The 19556-nt window shown below is 33.2% G+C and overlaps 1 protein-coding gene across 2 annotated transcripts in view; it reads left to right on the top strand.

Annotated features, from left to right (window-relative positions):
- LOC18611855 (callose synthase 5) overlaps window positions 4083-19556 on the top strand; it is an 18795-nt gene continuing 3321 nt past the window's right edge. The window contains exons 1-38 of one of the 2 annotated variants that reach the window (XM_018123489.1): window positions 4083-4291; window positions 4391-4491; window positions 6215-6336; window positions 6437-6533; window positions 6652-6762; window positions 7636-7764; window positions 7883-7975; window positions 8178-8269; window positions 8398-8524; window positions 8669-8806; window positions 8892-8968; window positions 9071-9143; window positions 9218-9343; window positions 9415-9529; window positions 10342-10676; window positions 11672-11724; window positions 11836-11896; window positions 11988-12069; window positions 12157-12206; window positions 12310-12396; window positions 12905-13027; window positions 13128-13222; window positions 13321-13405; window positions 13479-13639; window positions 14612-14735; window positions 14821-14915; window positions 15027-15144; window positions 15279-15430; window positions 15735-15844; window positions 15940-16062; window positions 16200-16268; window positions 17411-17600; window positions 17690-17801; window positions 17887-18006; window positions 18090-18205; window positions 18329-18412; window positions 18869-18981; window positions 19057-19286. In XM_018123489.1, coding sequence (XP_017978978.1) covers window positions 4108-4291; window positions 4391-4491; window positions 6215-6336; window positions 6437-6533; window positions 6652-6762; window positions 7636-7764; window positions 7883-7975; window positions 8178-8269; window positions 8398-8524; window positions 8669-8806; window positions 8892-8968; window positions 9071-9143; window positions 9218-9343; window positions 9415-9529; window positions 10342-10676; window positions 11672-11724; window positions 11836-11896; window positions 11988-12069; window positions 12157-12206; window positions 12310-12396; window positions 12905-13027; window positions 13128-13222; window positions 13321-13405; window positions 13479-13639; window positions 14612-14735; window positions 14821-14915; window positions 15027-15144; window positions 15279-15430; window positions 15735-15844; window positions 15940-16062; window positions 16200-16268; window positions 17411-17600; window positions 17690-17801; window positions 17887-18006; window positions 18090-18205; window positions 18329-18412; window positions 18869-18981; window positions 19057-19286 — 4473 coding nt within the window. In that variant the 5' untranslated portion in view covers window positions 4083-4107. Of the gene's footprint in view, window positions 4292-4390; window positions 4492-5408; window positions 5493-6214; window positions 6337-6436; window positions 6534-6651; window positions 6763-7635; window positions 7765-7882; window positions 7976-8177; window positions 8270-8397; window positions 8525-8668; window positions 8807-8891; window positions 8969-9070; window positions 9144-9217; window positions 9344-9414; window positions 9530-10341; window positions 10677-11671; window positions 11725-11835; window positions 11897-11987; window positions 12070-12156; window positions 12207-12309; window positions 12397-12904; window positions 13028-13127; window positions 13223-13320; window positions 13406-13478; window positions 13640-14611; window positions 14736-14820; window positions 14916-15026; window positions 15145-15278; window positions 15431-15734; window positions 15845-15939; window positions 16063-16199; window positions 16269-17410; window positions 17601-17689; window positions 17802-17886; window positions 18007-18089; window positions 18206-18328; window positions 18413-18868; window positions 18982-19056; window positions 19287-19556 lie in introns of those variants that run through there. The other variant, XM_018123483.1, reaches the window with a different exon arrangement.

The raw sequence follows: 19556 nt of genomic DNA, 5'->3' as shown, positions 1-19556 counted from the left end.
ATTTTGTAAAAATTAAGTTTGAATTTTATTTTCATAAAAAAAAATTCTAATATTTTATCTTAGATATATACTTATAGAAAGATAACATTATTATTTACACAAATCCTAAAAATGCTTAGAATTAAGGTTTTCATAATTATAAATATATAGTAACTACTCTTCTCTTTGGCCATCCTTTAGTCTTCTTCTCCGCTAATCTTCTCTTTAGCCACCACTTAGTCTTCTTAATAGTTTTATGTTTTTCTAGTTTGAAGTTTAATTCTTCCATTAATTGTTATGAAATTAGAGCAATGATGACATATTTACATATCTATATTATGATTTGGATTTTTTTTAATTCTTTTACTTTAAGGATCAAACAGCTCGCATTTGTGTATATTTGAACCTCATTCTTTTTTTTTTTTTTTTTTTTCTTTTAAAAAAATAAAAACAAAAGAGATATAGAGTTAATGATGATTATAAAAATAATTTCTTGGTCTAACTTACTTAATTTGGACATGATAGATCTTTTATTACACCCATAAAATTTGACTCCATCCTTTTAATTTTTTATTTATTTTTTATACTTTATTTTGCTTAATATTTCAGGTTATATATTTTTTAGGTTAAATATTCAAATAAGCCCCTGAACTATGTCAAAAAAATCAATTCAGCCTTTATTCTTTTATTTTGTTCAAATAAGACCTTCAACTTTTATTTCGAGTCAAATAAATTATTTTTCCTAACCATTAACTAACTTCCATTAGTCAATGATACATGTGGCACTTTTATACCATATCATCTGCCACGTAATAGATGACATGGCATTAAATATTATTTATTAGGATTTGTGTGCTTACTTTTTTGCCTATTTATTCAATCATAATCAACAATATTTAATGCCACATCATATGTCACATGGCAGATGACATGGTATAAAAGTGTCACATGTACTATTAACTAATGGAAGTTAGTTAACAATTAGGGAGAGGAGCTTATTTGACATGAAACAAAAGTTTAGGGGCTTATTTGAATGTAATAAAAAGATAAGGACTGAATTGATTTTTTTGATATAGTTTAGGGGCTTATTTGGGTATTTAGCTTTTTTTTTATGTTGAAATTTTTTAGATTAAAGACTGCATATATAATTGATAAAGTTAAATATAATTGTAAATATTGTATCATTTTATTTTGTATTTATAATTTTTTTATAGATTCAAATTAATAACATAAATTTAAATTTAGTAAAATTTGATTGTGGTTTTTAACTTAAATAAAATCGTTTTATAAGAAATTTTGAGTAAATTTAAATAAAAGGTAAATTATGTAAGAGTTGAATAATTCTAAAAGAATGACTATTTATAAATTATAAAAGTTGTAAATAAATCAATCTATTTTGTCAATGTGCGTACAGTTGNCAAAATACAAGTTTATTCATTCAAATCTGACTTTAAGTATGATTTTTTTTTCAAAATTTTTTTATATAAGGAGAATTCAAACTTAATTTTTGTAAAAAAGATAAATTAATACACATATTTTAGAATCAAATAATCAAATGATAAAATATTATATATATTCTTTAACAAAAAAAAATCTTTTACACTTAGACATTTGGCTTATTAACAAGTACATGTATTATCTACTTAAAGATTTACATTTTCAAATATATTTTTTAATTTAATCCCTTAACACCTTAATTTTATTTAATCTAGTATTTGTATTATAAATTTTTGTTCAATTTAGTATTTATTACATGACACAGATTTTTTTAATTTTTTATTTATCTATCCCGTGACATCGACACGTCAGCATGCCAGTCAGTGCCATATCATCATATCAGTGCCACGTAGCATTACCACGTCATCACGTCGATATCATGTGGTATTGCACGCCATCATATTGGTGTCATGTTAGCACGTTATCTCTTTAAACGGTAAAATTGAATATTATTACGAGAGAAACTAAATTGAAATAATTTTTAATATCAAAAGATTAAATTGTTTTAATTTTGGATATAGAGATTAAATTGAACAAAATGTATAAGTATAAAGACTTTGTGAGTATTTCACCCTTTTTTTTCTATTAATATTTAAAAAATCTATCATTTTTTTTGGTGCTACGTGCAAGAAGGTATGAGGAAGTTTACAATGAAACGGTGAGTTCGCTTGTGTGAAATTTTTTCACACGCTACAGCCACTTGATTTGCTTTCAGGTCACTATTCCAGTAGTGGAGTTAAAACATTCTATCATTTTCTTTTAATAGAGAAATAGCAATTATATGCTTTAAATAGTTTATGACATTTAACTTAAAACAATTTTAACAAATAAAGAACTAAAAAACTATAACTCTCTATTGAATAGTTCATCAATTATTACCATAGAATTCATATAATGTTATCAAATAATATAGTATCACATCATATGTATATATCATAAATAAATAAAATATTTATTAAAATATAATATATATGAAATTAATAACTGATGTAGTAATTTATTTATATAATAAATAAATAATAAAATTAGTTTTTAAAGACATATATATATGTTTAAGAATAAAATTAATAAAATTATAATAAAACTACAAATTTTAAACTTTTTGAAAAAGAAGGGTGAGGCTTAGCAGGGATTATCATGTGAGGCTCAAGTAGTGGTGTAGCTACATACACGATGAATGCAACTAGAAGGAGAAAAATATGATTGTAAAGAGAGACATGAGTAATATTTGTAAGCAAAGGCATGAAGCTTAAAAAGCTTCTTTTAGAACATGAGCATACTTCCCTCTGGCGTAGCTGATTTCTGAAGAATTTTATAGCATAATAATTATATGGGAAAACTTTTGTTTTGTCTTTAGTGTTGAAAACATTTATAATTGGTTAGGAAAATTTTTCAAAAATAGAATACAGAGGGATAATATGTTTAGAAGTATTGGTTTCCATTTATGCTCTCACAACTCAATTGAAAAATGAATTTTATTTTTGCAGGAAATAGAAAAAGATTTCCCCGGAAATGCAAAAACACAGTTTGCCAACTCCTTTTTCTTTTCTTTTCCAATTGGAAATTTTGGAATCAGTTGTGCAACTTTCTCTGACCCCACAGGATCTACCTTGATGAGATGGGTCCAGCTAATTCTGACAGGCCCTACTAGATCGTGCCACGTCAGAGGAAGACCCCCATCCAGAGCACGACAATCGGACGGTTATACGTCAGAGTTGTTGAAAATAAAATGACCTTTTCACCAACGAATTACCCAAACAAACAAAAGAAACGATTAACGAACCACGAGACACAGAGAAACGAAGAAGAAAACGGAGCTCCAATCATCGGTCAATTTTAGCCCATGAAGAATCGCTCCAACAAAACACACAAATGCAAAAAAAAAAAAAAAAAACCTTCGCCACCAAAATCGCTGCACTGACCTCTACTTGTTCGTCACGTGTCCCTAATAGTACGGGACGCGGATTCACCTTCTCGTTCCAGCGCCAGCTCCTCTCATAGTCTCATCCTTTTCTCTCTCCTTACATCCAACTAACAAAACTCTCTCTCTCCACAATCCTCTTCTTTCTTTCCTTTTTTCCCATAAATTTGTTTATCAGGTAAAGCAGCTTTTAAGGCAGCTCTCTCTCTCTCTCTCTCTCTTTTCCCGTTGTTTTGTATTCTTTTTGGATTAAACGTAAGATTCAACTTTCTTTTATTGATTAAGTTATGAATTTTATCTTTTTGATTGCTCTGTTTGGTTGGCGAGGAAAAGGAATGGAGATGAACGTACGTAGAGAGTTTTCCGTTTATTTTCCTTCTTTTTATTAGCTTCCAAATGGAGTTTTTAAGCTACATTTTTATTCTTAATGAGTAATTTGAGTCAAAACTCATCGTACTTTTATTTTTTTATATATAAAATGATATTGTTTGCCTTTGCGCATGAACACTGTACGTGTTTTTCTCCTATTTTCCTCCACTTTCTGACCTACCAAACGGCCTTCAAACTGATCGTTTTACTGGATTTAACTTTCTTTCAAAATTTTTATAATGCAATGTGCTTCATATATCTTTCTTTTTTGTTTCTTATAGGGCTTCGAGTAGTAGAGAGCTGAGAAAAGCTTCTTCCTAAATAACGTGTTTAACTCAGTAATGACCAATAGCGAAACGGGCCCGCAAGGGCTGACGAAGCGGCCGTCGAGAAGCGCAGCCACCACAACGTTCTCAACGGAGGTGTTCGACAACGAGGTCGTACCTTCCTCACTTAGTTCCATCGCTCCCATTCTCCGCATTGCCAAAGAGATCGAACCTGAACGTCCCCGTGTCTCCTATCTCTGTACGTCCATTAAGTTTCTCTTCCTTTTTTTTTTTGTGTTTTTAGTTTTTTAATTAAAGTTATTTTTATCTGATTTTGATTTTATTGGAAAAAAAACAGGTCGTTTCTATGCTTTTGAGAAAGCACATAGGTTGGATCCGAGCTCCAGCGGACGTGGAGTGAGGCAGTTCAAGACTGGTTTGCTGCAAAGATTAGAGAGGGTAAATTTGATAAACTACACAAATTTTAATCACATTTTTCTTGATTCTATTTTGTTTAGGACAAAAAAAGGAAAGAATCTTTAAAACAAATGAATTACCAAAAAAGAAAGAAAAAAATCAGAGAACGATTATATGATGTGCTCAATCACTTATGAGCTCTGGTATATCTGCTGATGAATTTGTCAAATCTTTGGTTTGGTTTGGTTTGTTTACTATTTTTGGCTACATACGCCTTTTGGGCAGCTACTATGTCCCTGGCGTTGGTGAAATCTTTTGCTAATGTAAATATAGCGGGAATGTTTGTGGTTTTTTCTCCCAACACGGTGTTTGATAAAAAAAAAAACGAGAGAGGCATACAAGGATAAATGATTGAAACAGGGAAATGTTTCCGTTTTTGTCTGGTATATAAAAAAGGAAAAATAAAATAGAAAACAACTGTTGAGAGTAACCTTGTAAATAACTTTTTTTTTTTGGAAAGGCAACATTGTAAATAACTTATTAATCAATTTTGACTAAAGGAAGGTTTTTTTTAAACATTTTCTTTAATTACTCAAAGATTAATTTTTTAAAAAAAGAGATAAGAAGATTGAATTATAGAGTGTAATTAAATAAAAAATTATTCCTTTTTCCTTCATTCTTTCTATTTTACTCTTATCAAATATTTGAAAATATATTTTGCCCGTTACCGTTTCCTTCTCCGTCTATGTCCTTTCTTTTTTTTTTCTATGGTCTATTCCTATCTAACACATAGTTTAAAATGGAAATACTGAACTAGGAACTTCCTAAAGACAATGAAAAAATTTATAATTTTGTTTGGATAACTAAAAATAAAAGAAAAGGTGCATGTGGAGTATATAAAATATTTTTGAGGAGTTAAGAGAAATAAAATGGAGGGCTTTTGTTTTCTTCTCGATTTTCAATTTTACTAGTAAAAACATAATCCAAGTAATATTCACGAGTGGCACTTGGATCTTTTTTCAAGGGAATTGCAATTCCCCAAGGTTTTTTTTTTTTTGGAATTGTGAGAAGGGATTCGAAATGCTCAAGGCTTTTGTTTACGATCTTTGTATGACATGTTACGTGGCGTGTCAATTAGATGTTTAGAAAATAGAAATAACTACTACGAGAGAATTACGAACAAACAAGAGCATTTAAATTCCTCTCTAATTATTCCAGTTAGCGGTAGCGAAATCCTACTTGTTCCAGTCCCTTAGTGATGGGGCTTTATTCTCTACTGTAAAATGCTGGATCCAATTAAAAAAAAAATTAGTTGAATAATAGAACGGAGGGTGAGCTCTTCTGGTTTAATTTTCTAGAACTATCTTATCCTTCCAGTTATCTCTACCAAATCATCGTCACTGATTGATTCTGTTTGCATGCATCTGTTTTTGTTCTTGTTTATGTAGATGGCTCTTTTGCTTTTTATAAACGCCATATACAATTTGGGTTTTGGATAATCCAAAGTTCATAGCATATTCAATTGCTTTTGTTTCTTAAGCTGAGAGTTCTGTTGCCGTTTTGCCCATGTTTTTCTTTTCCTCCTTTCTTTGGGGATGACATGATAACAACCGTTAAGCTGGGCTGTTCTGCTTTCCTTGTTTTTTACCCCGAATATTTCAAAATCTTTGCTACGATCACTTTCAATCTCGCAGCTATTGGCATAAGTTGGCGGCATAAATGTTTTTAGCTTTTGGTGAATTAATGCGAAATATGTTGGACTCAGGACAATGCATCCAGTCTTGCCTCTAGGGTTAAAAAGACTGATGCACGGGAAATTGAGAGCTATTATCAGCAATACTATGAACACTATGTTAGAGCACTGGACCAGGGTGACCAGGCAGACAGGTATTATCATAATAGTTCTGTTATAAGTATGAACAAAAATGGGTTCCCACGACACTTGCTTCTTGTATGTCAACTAATTTTTTTTCCAATTTGTTGACAGAGCTCAACTTGGCAAAGCTTACCAAACAGCTGGAGTGCTTTTTGAAGTGCTCTGTGCCGTTAATAAAACTGAGAAAGTTGAAGAAGTTGCTCCAGAGGTTAGTCTTATATGTAGTAATTCCTTAAAGATTCTAGTGAAACCGCTGATTATTTTTTATTGTAATATTGTCAATTGGATGGCATAAAAATGTATTTATAATGATATTTCCGTGGCAGATTATTGCAGCAGCTAAAGATGTCCAAGAAAAGAAGGAAATCTATACTCCCTACAACATTCTTCCTTTGGATGCTGCTGGGGCTTCACAGTCTATCATGCAGCTTGAGGAGGTAATACATAATATCATTGATCATTCCACTGGTCAGTGGCGGAGCTAAAAAGTTTTGTCAGTGGGGTCATGTTTAGCACAATGTAAAAAGAGATGCACACATTAAATCATTAAGAAATTGACACAAAATTTCAAACATTTAAAACATATAAAAATCAAATATATTATCTCATTTCGTTGGGAAGAATTTGAGAATAATTGAATAACACTGTTCTACAGTTCTTTTATAAATTTCCTTTTTTTTTGGTCATATAAAATGAAATATGATTTTATGTTAACTGGCCAGAGACAACAATTAGGTTGCTCTCATTTTTTTTTAAAACCCCTTTGATGAAGATAGGATTTATTCTAATAACTTGTACAACCATTTTATTCTAATAACTTGTACAACCATTTTATTCTAATAACTTGTACAACCATTAAAAAAACTTACTGCTTAAGTTAACTACTGCATTAAAAGGATCTTTTCTATGAGGAGAAATTTTTTCATTGTAAAATAAAGGTTATGTAGACTTTGCAAATGGATTGTCACCAACAATATAAATTGAAAACTTTAAAATACATATATAAGTATTGGAATTGGACCCATATATTTGACTTATTCTTTAGTAAAATACAGTTGAAATTTACTTGTTGACCATTTTCTCTTAGGTTTTTATTCAAATTTAGTGGGACATATGCGTAAAAAACTACATGTTTTTTTATTAGAGTTTTTGTTTGCTAATCGATTCAAAGTTCAGTGAAATAACCCCCTCTGAACTAGCTGTAGCTTCGCCTTGCCACTGATCATGTATTGATATGCTGTACTGTCATTCCACAATCTTATTTGTTGGTGTCTTGTTTTGGATACTACTTGAGCTTTACTTCAATACAGGTTAAGGCTGCCGTGGCTGCATTATGGAACACTCGTGGCTTGAACTGGCCTGCAGCATTTGAGCCACATAGGCAAAAACATGGAGACTTGGACCTTCTGGATTGGTTAAGAGCCATGTTTGGATTCCAGGCATGTTTTGAAACACTTTCCCTCCACATAGACATGCACCAGAAAGATGCTTATGGTTGAATAACTAAATGGTCTTCTGAAAATAATGCGTATATTTGGTTTACATTGTTCACTGCAGAGAGACAATGTCAGGAACATGAGGGAGCACTTGATTTTGCTGCTTGCCAATAATCATATAAGACTCCGCCCTAAGCCTGAACCTCTTAATAAGGTATGCATCAGCATTTAATCTCTTTCTCAGTTGCATGACAGTGGTTACAGAAATTTCAATAGCAAGTGTTTATATAGTTGCACTTAGATGCTCTTCTAAGCTTAAGAGCATGGAAGTGAGTATCCGTCTGGCCTATGTGATAGTAAGGATTTCGCTTTTTTTGAATGCAACTTTTCTGATTAAACTCTTTTCTTTTATGTAGCTTGATGAACGAGCAGTTGATGCTGTTATGAGCAAGCTATTTAAGAATTACAAAACATGGTGTAAATTCTTAGGACGCAAACATAGTTTACGGTAAATAACAACTTATACATCTAATTATCAGTGGATATTTCTGCACATACCTGTTCTGCTGTTTAACTTGAGTTTCCTTTACTGGCTAGAATTTTTGGTCTAACATGTGCAAAATAATTTGTGTATAGACTGCCGCAAGGCTCTCAAGAAATACAACAGAGAAAAATACTATATATGGGATTATATCTCCTCATCTGGGGTGAAGCAGCTAATGTGCGATTCATGCCAGAATGTCTATGCTACATTTTTCATAATGTGAGTATCCTTCAAATATCTAAGTGGTATCATTCTTCTGCTGTTGTTCAACAGACATTCTTCTCCTTTGTTCATAAAATATATGTTCTCAACAAGAAATATATGGTTTCAAATATTTTGAATTACATCCCACAATATTCTCAGATGGCATATGAACTCCATGGCCTGTTGGCGGGAAATGTTAGCATAGTGACGGGGGAAAACATCAAGCCCTCGTATGGCGGAGACGATGAGGCATTCTTGCGGAAGGTTATATCACCCCTTTACTGTGTTATTGAAAAGGTATGCTTGAGCACAAATATACCAATTGTTCTTAGATTTTAAACTTTCTGTTCTAGATACAATGATTGAGTTCGACATATTCCAGGAAGCAGCAAAGAACCAAAATGGAACTGCTTCTCATTCACTCTGGTGTAATTATGATGATCTGAATGAGTATTTCTGGTTTGTATGGTTTCAATATCAAAATTTTATTGACCACCGGTCTCATTGGCTTCTGGATCTCTTTGTTTGAGTTAAAATTTGGTACTACTGTATCTCATTCAGGTCTTCTGATTGCTTCTCTCTTGGATGGCCTATGCGTGATGATGGCGACTTTTTCAAATCAACCGCTGACATGGTATTCCTTAGCAGTTGTCAGCACTTTTCTTGAATAAGCTATTGATTCTGTGATTAATACAACTGCTATGCTAGGGAAAGAAGAATTCTCAAAGAAAATCTCGAAGCACAGGCAAATCAAATTTTGTTGAGATTAGATCATTTTGGCACCTCTTTCGAAGTTTTGATCGACTATGGACCTTTTATATACTAGCTTTACAGGTATTAAAATGTGACCTTTGCTCATAGTTTTGCATGCCTGTACATTCAATATTTCAATCTTTTGCATGCAGGTATTGGTCATTCTTGCATGGAATGGAGCTTCATTAAAGGACATCTTCCGAAAGGATATACTGTATTATGTATCCAGTGTCTTCATTACAGCAGCCATTTTGCGTTTCCTTCAGAGTATGATGTTTTACTCAAATTGAAGTCTTATAAAAGTTTGTTTTTCCCCTAGAATTATACTTTCATGTGCCTTTGGTGTCTTAAAATCCTATAGAAGCTATCTGGTGATACAGGCAACATCCATTAAATATTCTGAGAAAGTTGTTAAGACTAAAAGTTAACGTTTAACTTCTATTAAGATACTGTGGTTTGTGGAAGCTTTTCTGATAGTTTCTTTCCTTGACTAATTTCAACATAATTCAAAATCATATTTCCTTCATCACTAGTATTCTATAAACAGGAAAAAGAAATAAAGAAATTGACTACTAAATCTCTTAAATTTCTTGTAATCATCAAAATCTGATTGATTGATAGTTGTTAATTTTGGAATTACTGATGCAACATCACAAGGTAGCAACTTGTTGCTTTATGCAAAGTTATATTTTTAGACTTGTTTATTCTATTCTTTTTTTCTGTTTTGCAGCTAATAGTTTGATGAAGATTTTATAATTTGACGTCTTTTTTCTTTTTTAATTTCTAGAAGCTTTCATGTTTGCCTGGTGGATTTTTGCATATCCTCTTTGTTGAACAGCAGTATGATTGTTTAAGACATGTGTCTCTTTGTGTGTGTGTGTGGTGGGGGAGGGGGGTTCACAATGTTCAGATATCATGTTTAACTTCCCAACCATTATTTTCTGACCTGCTCTTCTTCGGCATGTCCTTTTTAACTTTTCTCATGTGTGGCTATTAAAAAAAAAAAAATTCCCACGTGTAATTAGATGAAAGTTTATATTGTCTTCTCATTTTCTCTCTTGGTTTTTTCTTTGTTTCAGGTGTTTTGGACCTTTTTCTCAATTTCCCTGGATATCATAGGTGGAAGTTCACTGATGTACTGCGAAACTTTCTCAAGATAATTGTTAGTCTTGCATGGGCCATCATTCTTCCACTATTCTATATGCGTGCACTCTCTTTTGCCCCTGATAAACTTAAAGATGTGCTATCATTTCTTCGTCAAGTAAAGGGCATTTCTCCTCTATATCTCTTGGCTGTAGCACTATACTTGCTTCCAAATTTACTGGCAGCTGCTCTGTTCATTTTCCCAATGCTCCGGCGTTGGATTGAAAACTCAGACTGGCACATTATTAGGTTACTGTTATGGTGGTCACAGGTACTGAATAGGTTCCTTTTTCTTGTAGTTTACTTTTACATTCTTTTATTATCTCTACCATAGTCTTTCTCGTTCCATATCATTTTCTATACAGTTGTCTTATTGTTGATGTGGTTGGATTTTTTTTTTTTGTTTTTGGCTATGTAAGTATCTGGTGTTCTGAAATCCCTACCCATCTAATCAGTAAAAGGTGTTAAGGATTTATAATAGTTCAGCCCCTGGCAGTTAGAAATGTTAGGCACCGTGGTCATATGGCTTTTGACCATGCTTATCTCAGGGATATAGTTGTGCTGGACTTCTGACCAGTGAATGCTCTGGGCAGCCATCAGCCTGGTTCATTTTTGTTTTCAGAACAGTGAAAATTATTGTTTTGAGACTACAAGGAAGCATACTCATTTGACCAAAAGTTGTAGTCAGCTATGACATTTTCATCCCTTAACCCTTCACCTTGATTTTGTATTCAGTCTCTGAAAGTAAATGATAATGTCAATAATGTTTCTCATAACCGTTAATGAATTGTTTCCAGTTTAGCAGAGTTTTATAGCAAACTCATTGCCTGTCAGATATCAGATTGGATGTCACATATCCAAGGAGAAGCATGATTTGAGAATTTAAACAGATTTCCTCATTGCGAGTTAGCATAGGTTGCGCTATGCTAAATAATCATGAATGAATTAGCAGAAAGACCTATACGTTGAGAAATGCATTTGAATTGAACTTCTACCTTAAGTTCAGTGTATGTCATAGAATCTAGAATGACGAATCTTTGAGAAAGCTGGTATTAATCAATATTTCTAGTCTCACAGAACCTCATGTTATTCATGTAGAATTTCTTAATTGTCTTAACAACTTTTGGTCATTCATCTCCCTGTTATAAGTTTAAACTTATTCTCTCTCTCGCTATTTCCTGAGATACGAAGATATCAAAATATTGATATCATGAAGCTATTATCAACTGTTTGTTTCATCTCTCGAATGAATGTCCTTGTGTGCAGCCAAGAATTTATGTTGGGAGGGGAATGCATGAAAGTCAGTTTGCGCTTATAAAGTGAGTTTTAAAAATAAATACACCTTCTGTCAAAGAGCAACACTTTCCTTTTATATATTTCATTTTTCAGTTGGTTGAAAGCTTCTTCATGTTTGACTATTCCTCTTTCAGGTATACTCTTTTTTGGATATTACTTTTGTGTGCCAAGTTTGCTTTCAGCTATTTTGTCCAGGTGAACTTAGTTGTAGCTTTTATTTTGCCAATCAAATTAGACAGTGCAGTGATTTGCATCTGTTTTAACCCCTTCTGCACTTTTCCTCCAGATAAAACCATTGGTGAAGCCAACAAAAGATATAATGAGCATTCGTCATGTTAAATATGCATGGCATGAATTTTTCCCTAATGGTACCTGTTTCTTTTTCTTCCCCTTTGTGATTTAATGTTTTCTGATTTGTTTTTTATATTTTGTTAAAGGTTATCTTGTAATTACAGCTGAACACAACTATGGAGCTGTTCTTACACTCTGGGCACCAGTAATATTGGTGTGTACATCAATACTACTTAGTTCCTCATTGATTCTTTTGATCAATTCATTATAAACATATTTGGTGAATGGGTCATGTAACTTTTTGAAATTTATTGCAGATTTATTTTATGGACACTCAAATATGGTATGCTATTTTCTCAACCATATGTGGTGGTGTTAGTGGGGCTTTCGATCGCCTTGGAGAGGTAATCGTTTGGAATTCATTTTATTCGATATTGAAGAACTCTTTTTTCCTCGTCTTCTTTCTTGATCTACACTCATGCACTATCCATAACTTGTTGGGCATCAGTTGTCTTATTTGTTTATTTTGCCTTTACATTTGTTCAATATTTTCAATTAGTCTGATACTGACCACAGCTAGATTACTTAGGTATTCTGCAGTAGTGCTTGGGATAAATTATCTGTTTTTTTCTTATGGGAAATTACATTTTAGCTTTCTTTCAATAGATTGTGTTGAACCAGTGTTATGAGAAACTCAAATCTCGATTTGAATTCTCTCATATAGGTTATTTGGATTCGCTTTCCATATAAATATTTTTTCAAGTTGTAATAGAATTTGGGAAGCATGGAGATAACTCAAAATAATTACCAGTTTATATTTGCTTATGAACTGGCTTGTTAATGTTCTTTAACTTGGTAACACATGCACAAAAAGTCATGGGTTTGTGCTTCTCACACTCATCTTTTCTTCAGATAAGAACTTTGGGAATGCTTAGGTCACGCTTTCAGTCCTTGCCTGGTGCATTTAACACATGTTTGGTGCCTTCTGATAAATCGCAGAAGAGGGGATTCTCTTTATCAAAGCGATTTGCTGAGGTAAAACTCATGTCTCTTAAATCATTACTTTGTTATCTGATGATATGAGTGATTAGAATCAAATATATGCCTTAATGATTGTAATCGTATATCTCCACAGGTAACAGCAAGCAGAAGAAGTGAAGCTGCGAAATTTGCTCAGTTATGGAATGAAGTGATTTGTAGCTTTCGTGAAGAAGATCTAATTAGTGACAGGAAAGTTTTCCTTCCGAAGAGATGTTTCCCTCATGTTCAGTATATTATCTTTTACTCTACAAGCAGTTAAAACTAAACTGGGTATTTCTTTAAATCAGGGAGATGGATCTGTTACTAGTTCCTTATACATCAGATCCTAGCCTGAAAATAATTCAGTGGCCACCCTTTTTGCTGGCAAGCAAGGTCTGTAAGGTCCCTTCAGGATTCCTGTTTGGTTTAGTTGCTTCATATTTTGTTGACTCTACTTTCTCTGCAGATCCCAATTGCATTGGATATGGCAGTTCAGTTCCGCTCGAGGGACTCTGACCTTTGGAAGCGTATATGTGCTGATGAATACATGAAATGTGCTGTGATTGAATGCTATGAGTCTTTCAAAATTGTCGTAAATACTCTGGTTGTTGGTGAAAATGAGAAAAGGTTGTTATTCTTTATTGATTTTAGTTTAAGGTTTTCTTTATGATAGATATCAGGGCATTTTCAATCCATTAAATTCATAGTAGTGCTCTCCTTGAAGCCTGGGATTTTAAGTAATAGCTGATTGTTCTTTACAGTAGTAACACTCCTGCTCCCATGTTTTTTTTTTCTCTCCTTTGTGGATATCAGGAGGAATCCTCTTAAACCAGTGTAAAACTAATTTAGTTTTACACCCTTTCATATTGTTTTATATGATTTATATTTTGTTAATCCACCTGTTAAATTTCATGCTCTGTTTGCGTAAGTCATGCCGAATTTTGAGTTAATTGAGATTGTCTAACTATTTGTTTGATAACAATAAAATTTTAACTGTTAAATATGTTGTGAAAAAAGACAGTATTCTTGATCCATGTGATAGTTATTGAAATAACTTGAAACTTTATGTGCATGATGGGTACGAGTAGGTTGTTAAATCTAACTATTGTTTTGTTAAAATATTAATTGTACATAACGTTATAGAATGGTGTAAAACTTAATTTGTTTTACATTGTTGTAACTCAATCCTTCCTCTCTCTCTCTCTCTCTCTCTATATATATATATATATATATATCTAAGAAGTTTAATTTGAAAAATGAGGTTAGCATGAGTCTATTAAGGAACCCCTCTGCGATTACTAGATTAGCTGTTATCCTTTACAGCAGAGTTAACTTTGTTGTACCTATGTACTATGTCATCATTTTTACTTGTTTTATCTCCAATGCAATTATGTGCTTTAGTTGCTGAATTGCCTGTGTCAAGGTTTCTTTATGATTCTTGAATCATACTAGGTTGAAGGGTCAAGTTATGTTAGACAAAAATATCATATGATTTTTTGCTGTTTATTTCCGAAACAGCAATATTTTCGGGGCAGCATGGTGAATTTTTTTTATTGGGCTTTAGTGCTAGTATTTCTGACTGCAGTTATAATCTTACAGGACCATTGGGATTATCATCAAAGAAATTGAGAGTAACATTTCGAAGAATACTCTTCTTGCAAATTTCAGAATGGCTTCTTTACCTGTCCTTTGCAAGAAATTCGTGGAGCTTGTTGGGATCTTGGTCAGTTGATATGAAAAGCAATAAAAATTTATATCTTCATTTTGCTCTTATACATTTGTAGTAAGTACTTTTTATCATACTGCAGAAAGATGGTGATCCATCCAAACAGGATGCTGTGGTTTTGTTGCTTCAGGATATGTTAGAAGTAGTTACACGTGATATGATGGTGAATGAGATACGGTTAGTGAACTCTGTTTACTCTTCTATATGGAAGAAACTGTTTTGTATCTTGGGGCACGAGGTTGCATTTTCTACTAAAGCGTAAGTGCCTTCTTGTGTAATATTTTACAGTGAATTAGTAGAACTTGGACATAGTAACAAGGAATCTGGAAGGCAACTTTTTGCTGGTACTGATGAAAAACCTGCTATAGTGTTCCCTCCTGTGCTTACAGCACATTGGGAAGAACAGGTACATATGATTATAAAATAAAATAATTGAATTAGTTGAAACACAAATTATAGTTCAAAAAACTTAAATTAGCTTGGAACCCTTTACATTTTGTAACAACTTAATCCCATGTTTTGAAATTTTGGTTGTTTTAGATAAGACGTCTTCATATGCTTCTGACAGTCAAAGAATCTGCCACTGATATACCAACAAACCTTGAGGCACGTAGAAGGATTGCATTCTTCGCAAATTCATTGTTTATGGATATGCCACGTGCTCCTCAAGTTCGTAACATGCTCTCATTCAGGTATTTTGTGTTTCCTTAACATAGTCATTGAATATATGTTCTGGTTGCATGCTCCTTTGCAGAAATTGATTTTGGGATACACCATCCTTCTCTGTCATTCTAGGTGTAGGTACTTTTGTATGATTTTATTCCTTTTGAAAGTCTATTTACTTTCTTGACATACTAGTTCTGTAGCACATAAATATGCCAATACAATCCTGATGTTTTGCCTGTTGAAATAGATGTCTGATTTTGTGTCTCAGCATTTGTATGCTGAAGACTTTAGCTTTTTTCATAATTGAAGTCACCTTCCTGCCATTGTCAGTGTCCTGACTCCATACTATAGTGAAGAGACTGTCTATTCTACAACTGAACTTGAACTGGAAAATGAGGATGGTGTATCAATCATATTCTACTTGCAGAGGATCTATCCAGGTTTGTGATATTGTAAACTTCCATACTAAAATCTATTGAGGTTTCCATTTTGTTTTAAAAAGCTTCAACCAATTGTTGTTACTGACTCTGTTTAGATGAGTGGAACAACTTTTTGGAGCGACTCAACTGTAAGGAGACTGAGATTTGGGAAAATGACGAAAATATTTTGCAGCTTCGCCACTGGGTCTCCTTAAGAGGACAAACTCTGTGCAGGACAGGTACTTTATGCATTATTTTCTTCCTTTAATTCATCTATTTGTTTAACTCTGTGCAGGACAGGTGCTTTATTCGTTATTTTCTCCCTTTAGTTCATCTATTTGTATATCTCTCTCCGTAATAATTGTTGGCACTGCAGTTAGAGGGATGATGTATTACAGACGAGCTTTGAAGGTTCAGGCTTTTCTTGACATGGCTACTGAAGAAGGTACGTGTATAAAATTTCTCTGCAATGTTTAAACAATTTTCTTTAGACTTTAAATTTCAGAGGTTCTTCTTTACTGGCAGTCCACCTTCTATGCAAGTTGATTACAAAATGAGATTAGGGAAGTGCAGGATATGGAAATTTGTAGTCCAGCAATCAATATCAAAGTCTCACTAATAGGATCCAGATCTGGGATTCCATACTTCCTGATTTGAGCTTCATCATTACAGAAAAACTAGTTATTTAGTCATAAGCAACTTGAAACTATGGTGTAGCTTGCTTTGTTCCATTGTAATGGATCTTTAAAAAAAAAATAGAATGGTGATGAATGGGCAAAGGCAACTTGTGATAGATGAATTCTGAGTGAAAAAAAAAAAGGAAAGGGGAAGGAAAAAATGGATAATTTAGGACACGGGATAAGTTTGTTGACTAATGGGATAGATAGATGCTAGACTTGTATCTTTGTTTGGAATACCTTTTGTGTGTTCTTCTCCAGCTTCACGAACCATACATTTTATTTCATTTTAAATTTTAAATTAAAATTAATAGAAATTGTTTATAAATATACTTAAATCATGTTTTCATGGATTAAGTATTTTCTTTTTTATCTTATGCTTCTTATGCTATAGTATGTAGATATAAAGACAGGATTGAAAATCTGCAAAATATTAAATTGAAAGACATTTTCTCCTTTATTTTAGCCATGTATAACTAAGCATATAAAGTTATATTAAAAAAGGTAAAGAGAAAAAAAAAGGGAAACAAGAAGTTAAATGCGTTCAAATTCTATAAATACTACTAAATCAGTTGAGAGTGATATGAGTGGCTTGTACTTAAGGAACCACTTGGTGTTTTCCTTTTTAACTTTCAAGAAAGTATAAAGGACAATAATTTATTTAGCATGTTATTAATTTATTGCTAAGGCAAACTGCATTTGACTGGTTGATTCGAGGAAGAATAACATTTGTGAATGTTTTAGTGTCTATATACCTGAAGCCCATGCATAATTGCTTCTCTTTTTTTTCTATTTATATTCTTTCCTGAAATGTGGTTGTCGGTCTCTGCACAAATATTTCTATATGCTTAATCTAGTGTAGTTGTGGCTTTGAGGAAATTATAGCAGCTTTTTCTTCTTGCCTGTGCAGAGATTTTAGAAGGCTACAAAGCCATCTTAACTCCATCTGATGAAGATAAGAAAAGTCAGAGATCCCTATATGCTCAGTTGGAGGCAGTGGCTGACCTGAAATTTACTTATGTTGCTACCTGTCAAAACTATGGAAATCAGAAACGGAGTGGAGATCGTCGTGCAACTGACATCCTGAATTTGATGGTTAAGTAGGTTCCTTGGCTGGTAACATCTTTAGGTCTTTTTGTTTTGACATCTTGAACTGTTCCCTTGCTAACTCCTGGTTCTTATTATACAGTAATCCCTCTCTTCGTGTGGCATATATTGACGAAGTTGAAGAAAGGCAAGGTGGAAGAGCTCTGAAAGTTTACTATTCTGTTCTGGTTAAAGGTGTTGATAATCTTGACCAGGTAACAATCCTTATAAACTGCAAACCAGTAACTTGTTTTGTGATTAAGTGCAATAATTGCTGACTATTTTTGATCTTCTCTGAAGGAAATCTATCGAATAAAATTGCCTGGAAATGCAAAGCTGGGAGAAGGAAAGCCTGAAAATCAGAATCACGCGATAGTTTTTACTCGTGGAGAAGCTCTTCAGACCATTGATATGAATCAGGTAGGCAATGAAAGCTTTTAATTATTGAAATATTAAAGATTTTTGCAGTAGATCTGATGATATATTACTGCAACTTTTTCTAGGACAATTACTTGGAAGAAGCGTTCAAAATGCGTAATCTTTTGGAAGAATTTAATGAGGATCATGGAGTACGATCGCCTACAATTTTAGGAGTTCGTGAGCATATCTTTACTGGAAGGTTGAATGAACTTTATTATATTTGCTTGTTTGTTTGTTTGCTTCCTCTTGTCAATAGCTGTTAAGTTTTTACTTATGTCAAAATCTGGTGGTTTTATTTTATGCTTTGTAATCTATTATGCAGTGTATCTTCTTTGGCTTGGTTCATGTCAAATCAAGAAACGAGCTTTGTCACCATCGGTCAAAGAGTTCTTGCAAGACCATTGAAGTATGTTTTGATCTCTTAAAGTTTACTTCTCCCATCAGATAACTGTATCAGGCAATTATTTCATAAGAAAAAGCACTATCAATTTGTTAAATTATATTGCTGAGAGAATACTTTATGACAACTGAATTGCAGTGCGTTTTCCATTTGTGAGAGGTAATACCCTAATGCTATGTTGAAAATTGCTTTAGGGTGCTTAATGCTAGCTTATCCTTATACCAGAAATTCGGTGTATTATGTTTCATTACACTGCTGATATTTCTAATTCCCCCCAGCCAGCCCTTTATTTCGACCTTCTTTTCTTTCTGTGTTGCTACTTTCTTTGTTAGTCGGCAAACATCAGGACAACCAATAATCAGCTATATTAAGTTTTTCTCTCATGTTTGAATGCAAGTGTTTTCCATGTTGGTTCCAGGGTATGATGATCATATATCTCAAAATGTTTTTGGTGGGTTTTAGGGTTCGTTTCCATTATGGTCATCCAGATGTGTTTGATAGAATCTTCCACATAACCCGTGGAGGCATCAGCAAGGGTTCTCGTGGCATCAATTTGAGTGAGGACATCTTTGCTGGTAATGATTTTAAACCACCTACTCTTAAGTGAATTCATATTATTTTTTTTCTTGATACTTATTGTACCTTCACAGGTTTCAACTCAACCCTAAGACGAGGGAACATTACTCATCATGAGTATATTCAAGTTGGGAAAGGTCGGGATGTTGGGCTCAACCAAATATCACTTTTTGAAGCAAAAGTGGCTTGTGGTAATGGGGAACAGACACTTAGCAGGGACATCTACAGATTAGGCCATCGCTTTGACTTTTTCCGCATGTTGTCATGCTATTTTACAACAGTGGGATTTTATGTCAGCTCAATGGTAATTCGTTTTCCTTGCAAGATTGAAGCTATAATTGAAAAACTACCATGCACAAAGTAAAGAAAAATCGAACCTGGGGCTTTCCCTGATATGTTACTCTGACTCTTCATTTTCCTTGAAGTACCATGTCCGGCAAATACCCAACGGACTTATGTACGGAGATCCAATATAAGTAACAACTTAGAAAAAATTGAACATACCCATGTCAGACACATATTCATATTCAACACTCACTTTTAAGTTCAAAGAACATAGTTCCCTGATGATTCA

Source organism: Theobroma cacao, chromosome 1 (assembly GCF_000208745.1).
Source record: "Theobroma cacao cultivar B97-61/B2 chromosome 1, Criollo_cocoa_genome_V2, whole genome shotgun sequence".
In the NCBI taxonomy this organism is placed as follows: Eukaryota; Viridiplantae; Streptophyta; class Magnoliopsida; order Malvales; family Malvaceae; genus Theobroma; species Theobroma cacao.
Note: the sequence above shows the minus strand (reverse complement) of the source record. Positions and strands in the feature narration are given on the sequence as shown.